This window comes from Nyctereutes procyonoides, unplaced genomic scaffold, assembly GCF_905146905.1.
Source record: "Nyctereutes procyonoides isolate TBG_1078 unplaced genomic scaffold, NYPRO_anot_genome, whole genome shotgun sequence".
Classification (NCBI taxonomy): Eukaryota; Metazoa; Chordata; class Mammalia; order Carnivora; family Canidae; genus Nyctereutes; species Nyctereutes procyonoides.
In genome coordinates, this window is record NW_026575147.1 from 20,328,896 (window position 1) to 20,343,417 (window position 14,522).

Genomic DNA, 14,522 nt, shown 5'->3' on the forward strand with positions numbered 1-14,522 from the left:
TTTGAAGAGGATAATGAAGTCAAGTGATTGGAAAGTCGCTCCACAACTTTCTTGCTCTCCTTCATCATCTAGGAAACTAGAAATGGTTTTTAAAGCATCTTGGTAAAAAAAAAAAAAAATAAAATAAAATAAAGCATCTTGGTATAAGTAAGACATCCAAAGAGCGGAAAACTGAGACCTAAACGACCTCTCCCATCTGGGGAAACAAGCTCCAGGCAGAGGGCAGACTGGGGAACAAATCTGGCAGAACAAGGTGTGAGGAAAGTGTAGAGGGCGATTTGAAAAAAATATTGGTAAAATCTTCAAATGAAGATTGTAAGAATACAAAAGATTGCTTAGTAGAAGATCGCAGAGGTAGGACGTCTAAGGTTTGGAGGAATCGACATCTCACAAGGTACCATGCTTTCCTTTAAGAGCATTTCTACATACATTTTAATTACTTGAGCCTCTCAAACCACCCTGTTTTTCAGATGAGGAAACTGAGGCTTAGGGCCAAGTTCTGAGTGGTCAGGATTACAGGTACTAAAGGGCAGAGCTAGAAACAAATCTCGGTTCCTCATCAAATTGTTCTCGGCCGGCCGTTTCCAGGCCGAGGCAGTTCGGTGGCGATCCGGGAAGGGGCCGCCAAGGCTTCCTTCGCTGCAGGGCTCGGGCCGGCCTGCAGGCGGCGCCAGCGGGACGGCGGCCGCGGGTTCCAACTGAGCGGATACTCTCCAGCCCCGCACCGGAGGAAACCCGGAGTTATAAACCCGCAAAAGCCGGCCACTGCCTGCGCGAGGCTTTAAGTGTCCTTAAGCCCGAGGTAGTGGACGAGGCGGCTGGTTGTGCCCCCCCCCCCCCCATTGGTCCTTGGGATAACAGGTTTCTTTGGCTTCGGCCAGCCGCGGCCGGAGGAACGACGGACCGGCCCCACGGCCTGAGCCTCCTGGCGCTGCGCTGGAGCGCAGCCAGACTGAGGGGAGAGGTCGCGCATGCGCGCGAGGAAACACGCGCCGCCCCGCCTCGGGGTCCTGCGAGGGGAACCAAGTGCGCCCTCTGGAGCTGCCCCCGGGAGCCCCTACCTCCGGTGGGGCCGAGTCCTTTGCAGCCCCCCTACCATGCGACCCCCACTCTCCAGATTCTTTAGGACAAGATTTCCTGTTGTGAAACTTAAGTCACTCGCGCTGCAGCTTAATTTTATTTCTCAAAGAATGCCCTCCCCCCACCCCCATGGAACAGGCTACGAAAACGTCCTCGGTGCAGAAACGTGCTCCAGCGCCCTCCCCACCACTTCGGTGGTGCCGTGGGTCTCCGGGGCCCCGGCTCATCTCCACACACCATTTCTTTGTTTGCCTCCTTCAGGAAACCTTTCCTGATGAACCCCGGAAGGACCGCGGCCATCCCCATTCCTTGGGACCGGCCCCCTCCACTCCAGGACACTTAGGCACGGCTCGGGGACACAGCAGTACTGGAGGCCGAGGCTCCTACACAGTAGGAGGAGGCGTGTCTCGGGAGGCCCGAGGGCTCCACACCGCGCGGCCCCGGCCCCGTTCGTCTGTCCGTCCGCCCTGCGGCCCGCCCGCGGCCCAGTCTGTGCAGGGAGCCCAGAGGCGAGTTAAGGCAGCTCGGCTGAGGGAGAGGGGAGTGGGAGGGCGCCAGTTCCCCCCGAAAAGCTGGCTCACTGAAGGGGCGAGCTTCTCACCTCCCACTCCTCTCTGGAGGACAGGGGGAAAGACAGTCAATAAATAAACCCGAGGCGGGCCGGGCCCCCGGGGGCTCGCGGAGTCGGGGAAGGCTGGCGTGTGGGGCACGGAGGGGACACGCTCCTGTCCCTTGTGGGCTCGGGCCTCACGCGCCGGCTCCCCTTAGACGTGAAGACGGCTGCCGCTGGGCACGGCCTGCGGAGAGGGGGACGCGGCCGGGGCAGGCTTCGGGGGCGGCGGGGGCTTCTCCACGTCCACCCTCTTCAGGGCGCGGCCCCGGTGGCCCTCCGGCCGGCCCAGATACAGGAGATGTCTCCCGGGGCCCCCGCAGTACCTGGAGGGCCCCCCCGAGGGGACCCGGGTGAGCAGGGCTGGCGGGGAGCGGTGCGTGGGGAAGGGCATCCTCCGGCTGCTCCCGACCCCCAGGCGGGGCGCCGGGGCGGACAGCGCGGGCCGGGCGGAGGGGGCGGTGCACTGGCCTTCGGGGGGCACGTCCAGCCTCAGCGGCGGCCCGCACTCCCGCGGGAGGAGGCTGGAGCCAGCAAACAGGACCGGGGCGGGGGCGGACGGGAGCGCCCGCGAGGTCAGGGCCGCCATGGCCGGGGGCTCGGCCGCCTTCCTGGGCGGCTGCGGCCCGTGCAGATAGCGCAGCAGTTCCTCCAGCGTGGTGACTTCCACGGCCTGCCCGGGACAGCCGGGCGGCGGCGGCCTCACCAGCACGCGCGGCGCGGGGCCGCCCCCCGCGTTCCCGCCCCGCGCGCGGCCCGGGGCCTCTTTGGCATTGTTCCCGTTCTGGTTCCACTCCCAGGGGCTCCCGGCGTGGCGCAGGCGCTTGACCGGCAGCTCCGGCGTGGACTCGGGCGTGGGCAGGCAGGCCAGCTCCGGCGGGGCCACGCCGTCAGGGGGAGGCAGAAAGGTGGTGTAGAGCTGCGGTGTCTGCGCCCCGTCCCCGTCCTTGGACGGCGGAGGCTCTGCGCCCGCACCGTGCAGCCGGGCCAAGCTGCGAAGGGAGAGGGGGCGCGGGAGCCCCGGAGTCTCCACGTCCTTGCTCCGATGTCTGTGGGCTCGGCGGCAAGCGCAGGAGACCAGGAGGCCAGAGACCGAGGCGCCCAGGGCGAAGGCTGCAGCAGCACAGGCCAGGAGGAGTGGGATGGGGACGGAGAGGGAGGCTGAGGCTGGGGGGAGGTCCCGGCGCACGCCTGCTGACCGAGAGGGAGGAGGGAGGCTCAGCCCAGGTAGGTGGGCCTGGGAGGGCGAGTTGGAGTTTCACCTCGCTCCTGCTGCCGCTCAGCTTCACTCCAACACGGGCTGACTGGCTGACCGTCCTCAGCATGACCTCCCCTGACCCCCTCAGTGCACACAGGCCATCACACTAGACCTCACACAGGCTAGAGCTTGGGCCTGGGGAGTCCTGGTCCCAGCGCTGGCCCCTGTAGCCATGCCAAGAGCGAGTGCCAAACTCTGCCCATGCAGAAGGGGGTAAGTCTGAGATGCCCAGCTCTAGGGAGGGGAGGCTCCAAACGCGCATTAGTGAGCACCAAAGGCTGTCAGTGAGGGGCTTAGAATTCTTCAATCAGCAGCCCCACACATCACTCCTGTCCCTCCCAGCCAGCCCCTTACCCTGAGTGTGAGCTCCAAGAGTGGAAAACTGGGGCCGGGGGTGGGCATCACTTGGGGGGCTGGGGGTCTCAGGGGAAGGGCCAGGACCCAGAAGCACTGGTGACAGAGACCAGGTCAGAGCCATTGAGGCTTCTGTTTTCCACCTCTGACACCTGATCGGTGGGTCCTCCCCATCCCTGTTTTGAAACCGAAAGTTCTGGAACTTCAGCCTCTACTCTCCTCTGGGCATGGGGAAGGCTCACCATGCAGGACATTCTTTCATGTATTTTTTTTTAAAACACTATTTATTAAGCACCCTAGTGTGTGCCCAGCACCAAGCTCTATGCTAGGTATCTGGAGGATGCTAACCCTGTTCTGAGACTCGGTGTGTGGGGTGCTGGTCCGCTGCGCTGGAGCACAGGCTGGGTGAGTGTGGGCTGAGCAAGAGAAGATGATGCGGGGATAGGCAGACTCACCATAAGCAGAATCCCCTGTGCCAGAGTGACTCCCCGTAGCTCCATCTATGAAGAAGGGAGACAGAGGGTGAAGATGGGGGCAGGAGGAGATTCACGGGGAACCGAAGTGGGCGACTATGCCACAAGGTACAGAATCCCATGCCTGGGATGGGAGCTGCCAGCCATCAGAGCCATGTGCAACTGTGGCCACGGCGGCCTCTGCCCTTTCTGTTTACCTTCACAGTCACTGTGTTCCAGGGATTCCTGGGTCCCAGCTGGATCCATATCATTCCTAGGAGGGAAACAGAGGTGGCTTAGTGCAGTTACACATCTTGCCCCCAGCCCCCACCCTGGCCCTCAGCCTCCTCTCCTAATGGTGCGGACAGAACTTTCTCCTCGGCAGATCTGGGGGCCCCTCACTCACCCACCAGGTCCCCTGATATCCACACAGCCTCTGGAGCTATGCCATCCACAGTAGGGGTCCTGAGAAGCCAGACAGCTCCTGGGGAAATGGAGTCACCTGAGGCTCTCCATTCACATCACACCCCTGCCCACTCCCCTCCTCTCCCCCTGGCCTCCATGAGGTCCTGAGCCCATTCCCACCCTACCTAGCCCATTCCGCTTCTAGTCCCCAGGTACTGTCAGCTTGGAGGATGCTCCCTCCCAACTGCCCCGGCATTTCCCAGCCACCCCTACCCCAAGGAACCTCCCCCAAGAGAAGGTCTGCCCTCAAGCCCCCTCACCTCCGACAGGCCCCATGCTGGGCACAGCGACTGAGAGGGAGGTAGATAATGCAGCCAGAAAAAGCCACAAAGAGCCTGTGACCTTCGGTGTCCAGCTCCAACCCTATGACTCGCCGGGCCGTTTGGGCTGCCCGCTTCCCATTGCACCTGGGGTGAGGTCAGAAGGAATCAGAGATGGAGCAGGTAAGGCTATTTTCTCCCTGGTCCAGTTAAAGAACAGAAGGCTGGCAGGCGCACCAGCACAGAACATAACTCCTAGGGCTGCCCCACCACACTATCTAGCTTCTTGTCAAACCACTCTACCCTACGGTTTCTGCCATGCAGAAGCCAATGTTGGGAGTTCCCACCCCATCCCCACATCCCCCTGCCTCCTCACTCCCCCTTCCTGCTCTGCCAGACCAAGGCCTCACCTGGATGGGCTGTACGCATTGATCTCTTCCAACAGGACTGGCTCGCGTCCCCCAGCGGGCCCCCCTGGGGGCAGCACCTTCAGCACTGTCCCATCATTGGAGCCCAGGAACAGGACAGTGGTGTTACTGTAGGGGCCGGCCCTACCATCCACGGCTAGCTGAGTCAGTAGGGCCCTGGAGGGATAGGCCTCTGTCAGGGTGACCTGACTGGGGGAGCTGGAGTGTTTCAAGGACAGCCCCATGGATGGAGGCCGCTCCTGGGCCCTTCCGCCTTCTTTCCCTCCACTTTCCTGGCTTCTTCCTCCCACCAATACAATTTCTCTTGTGAGGTCAAAGAAGGAGAGTGGCTGGGGCATCGGGGTTGGGCAGTAGTTGTTTTTTTTAGCAGCATACCTGCTGGTGAGGGTGAGCAGAGGCTGATGGGTAGCAGGTGGCACAGCGGGGTCCAGCAGTGGGTGAGCCTTGATGAAGGTTAGAACGTCATCAGGGAGGTCTCGAGAAGAGGGGAACAAGGCAGCCACACCTACTCCTGCACAGGATCCTGGCCTGGTAGGTGGTGAGAAGGGGCAGCATTAGGACAGAGAGCCAGGGCCTCCGTTAGGCTCTGTGCGCCCGCTGACTGCTCTCAAACATGATTGGTAACCTCTGCTCTCCCCTTCACACAGACACTCATACAGCTACTTCCCCTTTCTTTGCAGGTCTCCAGTCCCACACCAACCCACTGAGCCCCCTCCCCATAATCCCATAGACCCTCTCTTTATAGTCTTGTATGGGAACACTGCTTGCTGCTGCCCCTCCCCAAACCGCCCCATCCTAGGTACCTGGGGGAGGGAACCCTGTCCTCAGACACAGGTGTCCAGGCCCCATCCAGACTCCTTTGCTCCTTGAACTTGCCCTCAAATCCACGCTCAATATCATCCAGGTAGAAGGCACAGACCGCAGAGCCAGGGATGCTGAAGGAGCCAGAAAAAGATGCAGGCTAGGTGTTGGAAGGAATAGCACAGCTCCTCCCAGGTGAGACGCAGCAGCTACCCTTCTGCACCACATTAGGGGGTGGGGCCTGAGAGGGTGAGGCAGCCCCTGGGGGCCAGGCTGGGAGGAAAGAGAGCAGAACAGCAAACCGGCTTTGATGGCTTTGATCAGAGTCTCCCCTCACTGTAGGGGCATCGGTAGGCTTTGAGAGGGAAGCTGGGAAGCTGGTGGCACAAGGGACAGAGTGGCCCACATCCATTAGTCTGGTACTAACCTATTGGTCTGGGTAGTGAAGACCCCAAAGAGAGCAGGGTGGCCATAAAAGTCCACAGGCCCAGTTAAGGCCTGTAAGACATCAAAATAGAAGGTAGAGTCCCCAGGGACAGAGCAGTTGAGCCTCAGCTTCAGGAAGGATGTCCAGTGGCGGTCCAAGGCCCGAGGCGAGCCACCCATGTCCCGCTTACACACACGGGCCACTCGGGAGAACTGCACCTGGGGGAGGAGAGGAGAGACTGAGAACAGTGAGGGCCCAGGCTGGGGTGGGGCTGGGGGTGGGAATCTGGAGTGCTGGAGCCCCAAGAGACAAATGTTAGGGGTACTGCAAAAGAAGGGCATGGTGTGTGGTAGAGGAGACTGGGTCAGGGACAAGGGACACAGCAGGATGTGGGGGGAAAGAGTTGGAGGCTCCTCAAGTTGGGCTCAGAGTCCAGGGGATTGCTTGGTGATTAGGGCCAGGTGCTCTCCTCTGACTCTGTCTGCTCAGGATCCAGCAGAACCCTCTAGCTACCCACCTGTGGTGCCCACCTCCTTACCCTTCCCAGCCGAGCATCTTCGACAGAGACCTCTCGGAAGAAAAAGTAGACATGGTCTCCGTGCTCCAAGGCATGGACAAAGTATGGCTCTAAGAGGGGAGAGACTGGGAATGGTATGCTCAGAAACTCCTGGCCCCATACAGCCTCTTGACTGCTTACACACACACACACACACACACACACACACACACACACACACACACACATACACACACGGTACCACCCCCCTGCCTGCTGGCTTCCTGCTACAGGCCTCCCCCTGCACCTCCTCCCCAAGAGCATCCTCCCTCCCCCAGGCCCGCCCTGACCTCTGAGCCACTTGGAGTCGTACTTGGCAGAACGGAGTGCGGGCTGAGGCCCAAGGCTTCTGTAAACCACAGCATCACTGGCCTGGAAATCCGAGGCTGTGGCCGAGTAAAGGCTGCCCTCTGGAGGGGTGGGTAGGGTGGGATCAGGGGAGGGCCCAAGGGTCTGGCTCTTCTTGGGCCTCCTTTACCCCTACCTCACTCAGCCTGGTCCTGCCCCCTACCTCTACCTCAGCCCTCAATGGGCAAAGACCAGATGGGGAGAAAGGCTAGGGCGGGAGCCCCCTCCAGATGTGGGCCCACTTCTCACATGCTTAGCCTGGGTGCACACCTGCAAAGATGGCCACATTGGACTGGGTGGCATCAAAGGGGCATCGAGCCTGTCCACTCAGCTCTTCACCCTCCTGCTGCAGGGACGTTATCTGGAGGCAGAGGGAGCAGGTCCTTGGAACCCCTGGGGTCTTGGAATCTGGCCCCGCAACCTACTCCTTCATATCCCCTTGCCTCTTCCCCTCACCCCCTCCAGATCCCTGCCCTCAGCACTCTGGGTCATGCCCCCCATGCGGGCTTCTCTTCCCACCGCCACCCCAACCCGCCACTGCCCGCCCCTGCCTACCCCATAGCTGCGGCACACAGGGCTGAACGAGTTGGTGCCACAGGCAAGAAGCGTCCGTGAGTCCCAAGGAACCAGAACACGGATGTAGTTGTAGCACTCGTCCTGGACGATGCAGAACCCTAGGTCAGCGCCCTGAGTCCCTGGAAACGAGGCTACCTCCCTCGAGCCAGTCAGAGCAATGTGGGGTCAAGTCCCAATTGCACTAGTCACTGCCCTGCCGCTTTGGGCAGGCCCAGGGGCCTGGCAGAGCCTAACTCTTATGTGACGATTGCCCTCTCCCTCTCATGCACATTGCCCCAGTGGCCTGAGATTGGAGCGGGTGGGAGTGGGCACGGTGAGGACCCCACAGCCAGAGCCTGGGCTGGGGAGCTCTCCTCCTGCTGCTTACCGTCAGCTTCCCCCGCACGGCGCAATTCTCCATGTCCTGACTCCGCCATGTCAGGTACTGAAAGGAGAAGCAGAAGAGGAACGTCGTGAGGTAACCAGAACGCCCCCTCACGTTGTGGCCCCTTTGGGATTCTTCCTCCCACCCATCTGACCCCCACCAGACCCTTCCCAGCCTTATCTCCAAGCCTGCACCTCCCCCCTACACGCCCCTCACCTTGTTGGGCACCAGCCCCTCCCCTTCTTCCTGGGCTTGAAGATCGAAGGAGAAAACATGATCCCTGAAGGGACAGGTGAGGAAGGATCAGGGCCAGGCCCAGGCACTGCACCTGAACTCCTCGGTGCCCATCCCACTCAGGTTCAACAGCTCAGAGATGAACCCTGCAGGCCTCCTGCCTTCTCTCCTCCCCCTCACTCCATGCCTGGACTTTTGTGCTCAGGTCCAAGCTGAGGTCCAACTGTACTATGGCTTGTACACTTGCATGTGTCCCCTGCAGGATGCCGCAGTGGCCATGCAGGTCCCATGTCTGCCCAGGAACATGCATGTTGGCCCCACAGCTGTGCTATGATCAATTTACCGGGCGGCCACTAGCAGGGTCCGGTTCAAGGTCAGGAATCTCTGAAAGTCCAGCCCGAGTTCTGCAACCACGGCATCATCCTCCAGGCCCCGGAACCAGGATGATGGGGAAGTGCCTGGAACACAAAAAGCTGGGTGCTGAGGGCCAGCCACACACCACACACTCCCTCAATATCCTTTCCGACCAGATGAAACCCAGCCATGGTCATCGTGAAGGAGCGAGAGGGGGCATGAAGTATCAGTAAGCTGATGATACAACTATTTATAAAATAACGCTTGCTGACTCAGAGGACTTCACTGCCACCAACCACTATGTGAGCACTTTAGAGACACTGCCTCATTGAATACAACTGGAGGAGGGAAGTACTAATATTGGCCCCATTTTACAGATGAGGAGCCAGTGGCTTCAAGCCACTAAGGAATCTGCATGGTTCCTTTAGCTTGGGAGTGGCAGGCACCAGGATTCAGACCCAGACTGTCTGACTCCAGAGCTGAACATGGTCCCTTCCTGGAAGGGCTGCAGGGCAAGGGCTCCCCTTCAGTTCCCACAGCGAACGCTGTCCTGTCTGGAGCACTGACTGCGGTTCTCCCAGCCCTCTCTTTATGCCCTCCTCTGACCAGCTCCAGCATCTGCCCCCCTGACTATGGAAACCATAATCGTCGGCACTCACAGGGAGCTCAGAGTTCAGGGGTAGATGCTATTTGTATGGTGCTCACAAGGCATCTGGCGCACGTTAGAATGACTCTAAATCCTACATAAATAACAGGAATCTGCAAGTAGATAAAGTTTTCTTCTCGGAAAAAAGTGGGTTTACAGTTTCCCTCACAGTGGGATCTGGGCTTAGCTGTGGTGCAAATGGCGGGGAGGGAGGGAGGGAGTGTTGGGAGCCACCAAAGCAGCCCCAAGCCTTCACTGTGTAACCAATAATAATAGCAAACACACAGCAAACACATACTGTGTGCCAGACAGTGTTCTCGGCACTTTTGTGTGTGACCTCACTCGGTCCCCTAAATAACTCTACTGAGGCAGAGTACTATTTGTTGTCTCCATTTTGCAGATGAGGAAACTGAGGCAAAGAAAGGTAAAAGGACTCAGCGGAGGTTATGCAGCCACCGAGCAGCTTGGCAGCACTCAAACCAGCATATATGTGGTCTGGCTGGGCCTGTGTTCTTAACCACCGGGTGACTGCACTGAGGTGCTGCCTCAGAGTGGAGGCCCAGTGATGAAGAGGCTCTACCTGTCAGCAAAGGCTCCCCTCTGCCAGGTGCCCCCCCTCCCAGCATCTCACCTCCTCCCCCGCAGGAGCCTGGAGTCTGAGCTCACACAATGGGCAGCCAGGCACTCACCTTGCAGGTCAGAGGTCAGCAGAGGGAGGGGGTCCTGGGGAAAGGCAGTCTGGGTGTGAGGAAGTGAGAGCACCAGCAGCAGGAGCAACCAGGGCATGAAGCGGGGGGCCCAGGGCATCCTGTGCGGGGCAGCTCAGGCCCCAGGGGGTGCCCCTTCACCCATATGCCAGCCCTGAAAGGAGACAGAGGAAAGTGTAGAAGGGGCCCAATCCCTTCACCCTTGGCAGTGGAAGGCTGCTCCCCTGACCTAGCTCTAGAGGACCCTATGGGCTGGGGGAGACAATCCTTTCTCCGGCACCGCCTGGTCCCAGCCAGCTGTCACTGTCACTCAGGGCCTTTCTCCAACTGGCCCAAACTGGCTGGTGTGGGGCTTGCAGGCATGACCCCAGGTAAGGACAGGACACACCCGCTCCCCTTCCAGCCTTCTCACTCAGCCTCTCCTGACTGGGCCTGGGACATTCAGTAGGTGACACCTCCTGGCCCCCCTCTTGCTAACCCCTTCTCAGTTATAATTAGACACTAAAGCCTTAAAATTATAAATAGTGACTCCTTGGCACTGGGAGGAGGAAGAGGGCACCACGTCTGCCTTCCCCTCCCTCACAGACCCCTGCGGCACCCTGGGAGCCATGCAGGCGCAATGCCCAGGCAAAGGCGGCTGCGAGGAAGCCATCACCCCCTCTAGGGTCGGGGAAGAACAGAGTATGTGGAGGGCAGCCTAGGAGTCGTAGTCTTAGTCTAAGTTCTTGCTTCAAGGGACCTTCCCATCGCTAGGGAGAAGTTGGGTCCTGAGGGGAGTGTGTGTGGGGGGTGCCTTAGCCAAAAATGAATCTGCATCAAAGCCAGATCAGAGGCTAAATTTAGCTCTGGCTGCAGCTGTCTGCCCGACCACTGTGCCCCCTCCCAGCCTCTCTAGCCCCCTGTGCCCTCCCTGGCTCCTAAGAAGCCCATGCATGTACTGGACAAGGAAGAGCAGAACTGCCCTCTGTGAGGAGCTGGGGCTGGGCTTGGCTCTACTGGTGAGGAGAGATGGCTGAACACGTATGTCCCTCTTTCCCTTTCTTCCCTCTTCGGGCTGCCTCAGAATGGAAATATAAATAATTCAATGACAGGCAGGCAACGGTAGCCCAAAGTCCAGGAAAAGATGGATATGGTAGAAGGGACTTGAGCCAGCCTGCCTTCCCACCAATCAGCACTGAACTTCATGCTGACCCTGGGTGGCACCCTGGTGGGGAGTGTACTCCAGCCTCCTGCCCTCCCTCCCCTCAGACTGAAGTGAGGGGCTGAGGACCTCCTGAGATTGGGCCAGAAGGGGGAGAATCCCTTCTTCCTGTGAACAGACAGCTCTCCTTCACCAGTCCTTAGTTGCTCATGCTGCCATGTCCCCTAAAGAGGTGACCCTGGGCTTCCAGACCCAGCCCATTCCATCTCCCCAACTCCACTCTTATGGCCAGGAGCCAAGTGTACCCCACCCCCAATCCAGCGTCACTGGTGGGGAAGCTGACGTCAGATGGGGTCCCCAGAGAGCTGGAGGAGGGGAAGGGGTAGGAACACCTAATGATGACCCCCCTCCCCAGGGGCCGAGCAGTCAGCTAACTAACGACCCCCTGGTGCTGAAAGGCCAGGCCTCCCTAACCGCCCCCCCACCATTTTTCCAGATGCTGTTGCTCCCAGGGGAAGAGAAAGGGACACAGCTTGTCTCCTATCCTCCCCCTCCAAGTTGCCCTGGGCAACTGGTTATCTTCACCCAGGAAACAACTTTGGTCTCTGGCAAGTGGGGAGAACAGCCAGACCCTCTTCCTGTTTCCAGGCCATGCCAGCTCCCATCTCCTGCCCTCAGGAGCTGCTGCCCTTTCCTTACCTGGGGTGGTGACTCCTGGGGGAGGGGTTGAGGGAACTAGGAGACCTCTGACCTGATGGAAGAAGGGACAGGAGGGAAGAGGCTTAGTTACACCTCTTTACCACATCCCTTAAAAGTAACTGTGAAAATTCAGGAGAAGGTAGGGGACATGCTACCCTGGAAGAGGGAGTGTATGTGTGGTGGTGGTGGGGGGGTTGACATCGAGGTTGATTACAAATGTGCTGGCCGCTTCATGCCTGAAGATGTGAGGGCAGGGGTTGGGGCTGGCCCCTAGCCAGAAACTCCTGGAATGGCAGGACCATTCTTGGGGGAAAGATTGACCCTGAGAGTCCATGGGGCATGATGACCACTCCCACATTAAAACCCTCAGAATCCAGCAGTCTTCTTAGCAAAAGCGCCCTAGCTAGGGACAATAGAGGCTAATTTGCATCTCATTTACATGCTCTTCATTTCTAGGCAAAATGCTCTGATAGCCAGCACCCCCAGCCCCTTCCTCCTTCCCAGAGAGCAGGTCCTGCCTCCTTCCCACCCAATGTCACTGCACCCCACCCCCAATTTACACTGGATTAGTCCAGCCTCTGAAAACACTTGGTTGGCCTTTGCATTGGTCCCCTAGACTTAAGTATGATAGATCTTTAGGAGGGCTTCCCATATCTGTTTTTAGAGGAACAGCATCTACGCAATCCCCATCCCACCCAGGACCTGGGGAAAGGCTCCCTCTCCTGGGACCAATCCCAGCTGCAGAATACCCCCTATCTGAAGCAAATGGGGGAGGCCTGGCCGGCTTTCTCCCCCTCCCAGGTCCTCCCTTTGCTGGGAGAGGAAACAGCCCTTCTCACTCCTCCTAGCCCTTGCAGCCACCTCTGGGGAGTGGCCAGGGTCATAACCAGAGTCTAGGGGGTGCTGGGGAAGGGATGGAGAAGGGGAGCCTGGGCTAGGGACAATAGCAGGAAGCTCTCAGGCTGGTTGCCCGCCCCAGTCCACCTTCCTCTGGGGGAGCAGAGGAGAGGTGAGGGGGTAGGCAGCACACGGAGAATCCTCGAGGAACAGGCTTAAGGCACATTCCCTCTCCAAGACATTTCTCCCACCCTCTCAGCGCCTGGCTCCTAACCTGCCCTCCCTCCCACCCAACCCCCAACGAAGATAATCCAGGTGTCTAGACCCTGGCATAAGGTGGGCCCAGGGCCAGAGCTCGACGTGTCTCCCCTTCACTGGATCTGGGGCTCCGAGAGGGGCGGGTAGCAGAGTCTGGGCCGGGACCGGGTCCCAGAGCCACGTTAGCGGGAGGAGGGGCTGGAGGGGCCTGCAGGCGCAGACAGAGTGGGGGTGGGAACGGGGGCTGGGGAGCGGAGGCGGGTCTCCGAGGCCAGTGAAACAGGGCCAGAGGCTGGGAACCGACGACGGCAGGCCTGGGGCCAGTGCTGAGCGGGGTCCGTGGGCTCAAGGTGCAGTCGCCTGCTAGGCTCTCCTCCTTCCGAGACCTCGGTTTAACAAAGCCTCGGGGCGAGTAGGGTGAAGGAAGGAGAAGGTTATGGGGACTGTTGCTTCGGGGAGGTGAGGGGCGCTTTCCCCTACTCTCTGCCAGAGCCAACCCCCTGAGATGTGCTCAGACTCCCCTGTTTGCACAAGGACAGAGGTGCAGCCGTCACACCAAAGTCCGGAACGACGCGTTCCCCTTCCCGACCCTGCAGGGACATCGAGAAGGTCCAGTTCTCCGCAGGTCTCAGAACCTTAGTTTCCCTCTGGGGAGTCAAGGGATCAGGTTTTCCACCCTCTGTACAATGCGCGCCTCAAATAATCGCCTTTCGCGCTCCCCAATCCAGAGGACACGACTCGGAGAAACCCGCTGGGAAGAGGCGCCCGGACCGTGCGCCCAAGAGTGCACTGACGGGGCTCGGCTACGGTCCCCTCCTCCCTCCGTGCACCCCAACTCCGCTGACCCTCTCCGCCAGGCAGGCACAGAGCGGCTGGCACCCTCCCGGGTCCCTCTCGCACTTCGGAAGGTTGTCCCCGTCTGCGGCACCCCGGGTCCTCCTCGCCTCCCTGCAACCCCATCCCTGCTCCGGGGTACTTGCTCCGAGATCCGGGTCAGCGAGACCAAGAACGCAGCGGGCGGGCAACGGCCCCGCACCGCGCCGAGTTCGCAATCCGTGATTGGGGCTCTGGCGGGATGTGACGAGCGTCCGATTGGGATGGAGCTTGGATCCGACCTCCCGGGCGCAGTCGGGTCGCGCGAGCCCAGGGTCCAAGTCGCAGCCCCCACTCCCGCCGCGGCTCCGCGCAGGAAAACAATGCGACCGCCCGGGGCTCTGGGCCCGGCCCCAGCCGCCCCGCCCGCCTCCCGGCCGGCCCCGCCTCTGACCCGCCTCCGGGTCGCCGCAGCCAATCCGGCTCTCGGATGCCGGCTGGACGCTGCCCTCCCAACACCTCTCCAGCAATAGTCCTTCCCGGGGGCGGAGCGTCGGGAGCACCGCCCACCGAGAGGGCCAAGCCGGGAGGCTGAGCCTGAGACCCAAGCCAGGCGCGAGATGGAGAGACCCGCGGACCGTCGCCGAGACTCGGGCAGAGCGGATCACATGCTTTGCAATGGAGAGGCCCTGGGGAGAACTCTCACAAGAGAGGGAGGAAGAGAAGCTGGAAGGAGAAACAGACGGGAAACCCGGGGACCTCGGCCGGGCTGGGCTGTCAGAGCCTCGCGACTCTCCCTTTCTCCCCAGTGGCTTTGGCTATCCTGCTTCCGCTTTGGGAGTCTTACCCCTTCC

The 14,522-nt window shown here is 60.2% G+C and overlaps 1 protein-coding gene across 7 annotated transcripts; it reads right to left on the reverse strand.

Moving 5' to 3' along the window:
• Positions 1-1,200: 1,200 nt before the first annotated feature.
• Positions 1,201-13,947, reverse strand: SEMA6C (semaphorin 6C). 7 transcript variants are annotated; one of them, XM_055312589.1, is made up of 19 exons: positions 11,761-13,947; positions 9,903-10,074; positions 8,557-8,671; positions 8,196-8,259; positions 7,983-8,039; positions 7,595-7,696; positions 7,310-7,400; positions 6,982-7,101; positions 6,674-6,762; positions 6,136-6,353; positions 5,711-5,842; positions 5,283-5,435; positions 4,890-5,063; positions 4,480-4,626; positions 4,161-4,238; positions 3,973-4,028; positions 3,758-3,802; positions 3,303-3,398; positions 1,201-2,884 (listed from the first exon to the last, which is right to left on the reverse strand). In XM_055312589.1, the coding sequence occupies exons 2-19, from the start codon at positions 10,018-10,020 to the stop codon at positions 1,845-1,847; spliced, it is 2,895 nt and encodes a 964-aa protein (XP_055168564.1). In that variant the 5' UTR covers positions 10,021-10,074; positions 11,761-13,947; the 3' UTR covers positions 1,201-1,844. The 7 variants fall into 7 exon arrangements, with proteins under 7 accessions (XP_055168564.1, XP_055168565.1, XP_055168567.1 ...); XM_055312590.1 differs by having other exon boundaries at positions 13,836-13,939; XM_055312592.1 differs by having other exon boundaries at positions 1,201-2,803; positions 11,761-13,921.
• Positions 13,948-14,522: the final 575 nt, after the last annotated feature.

Coding starts and splice junctions, on each gene's coding strand:
- SEMA6C (XM_055312589.1), bottom strand. CDS start 10,020: ATGCCCTGGGCCCCCCGCTTCATGCCCTGGTTGCTCCTGCTGCTGGTG. Junction 5,436..5,710: donor GACAGGGTTCCCTCCCCCAG/GTACCTAGGATG, acceptor ACCACCTACCAG/GCCAGGATCCTGTGCAGGAG. Junction 4,627..4,889: donor AATGCGTACAGCCCATCCAG/GTGAGGCCTTGG, acceptor ACCTCACCCCAG/GTGCAATGGGAAGCGGGCAG.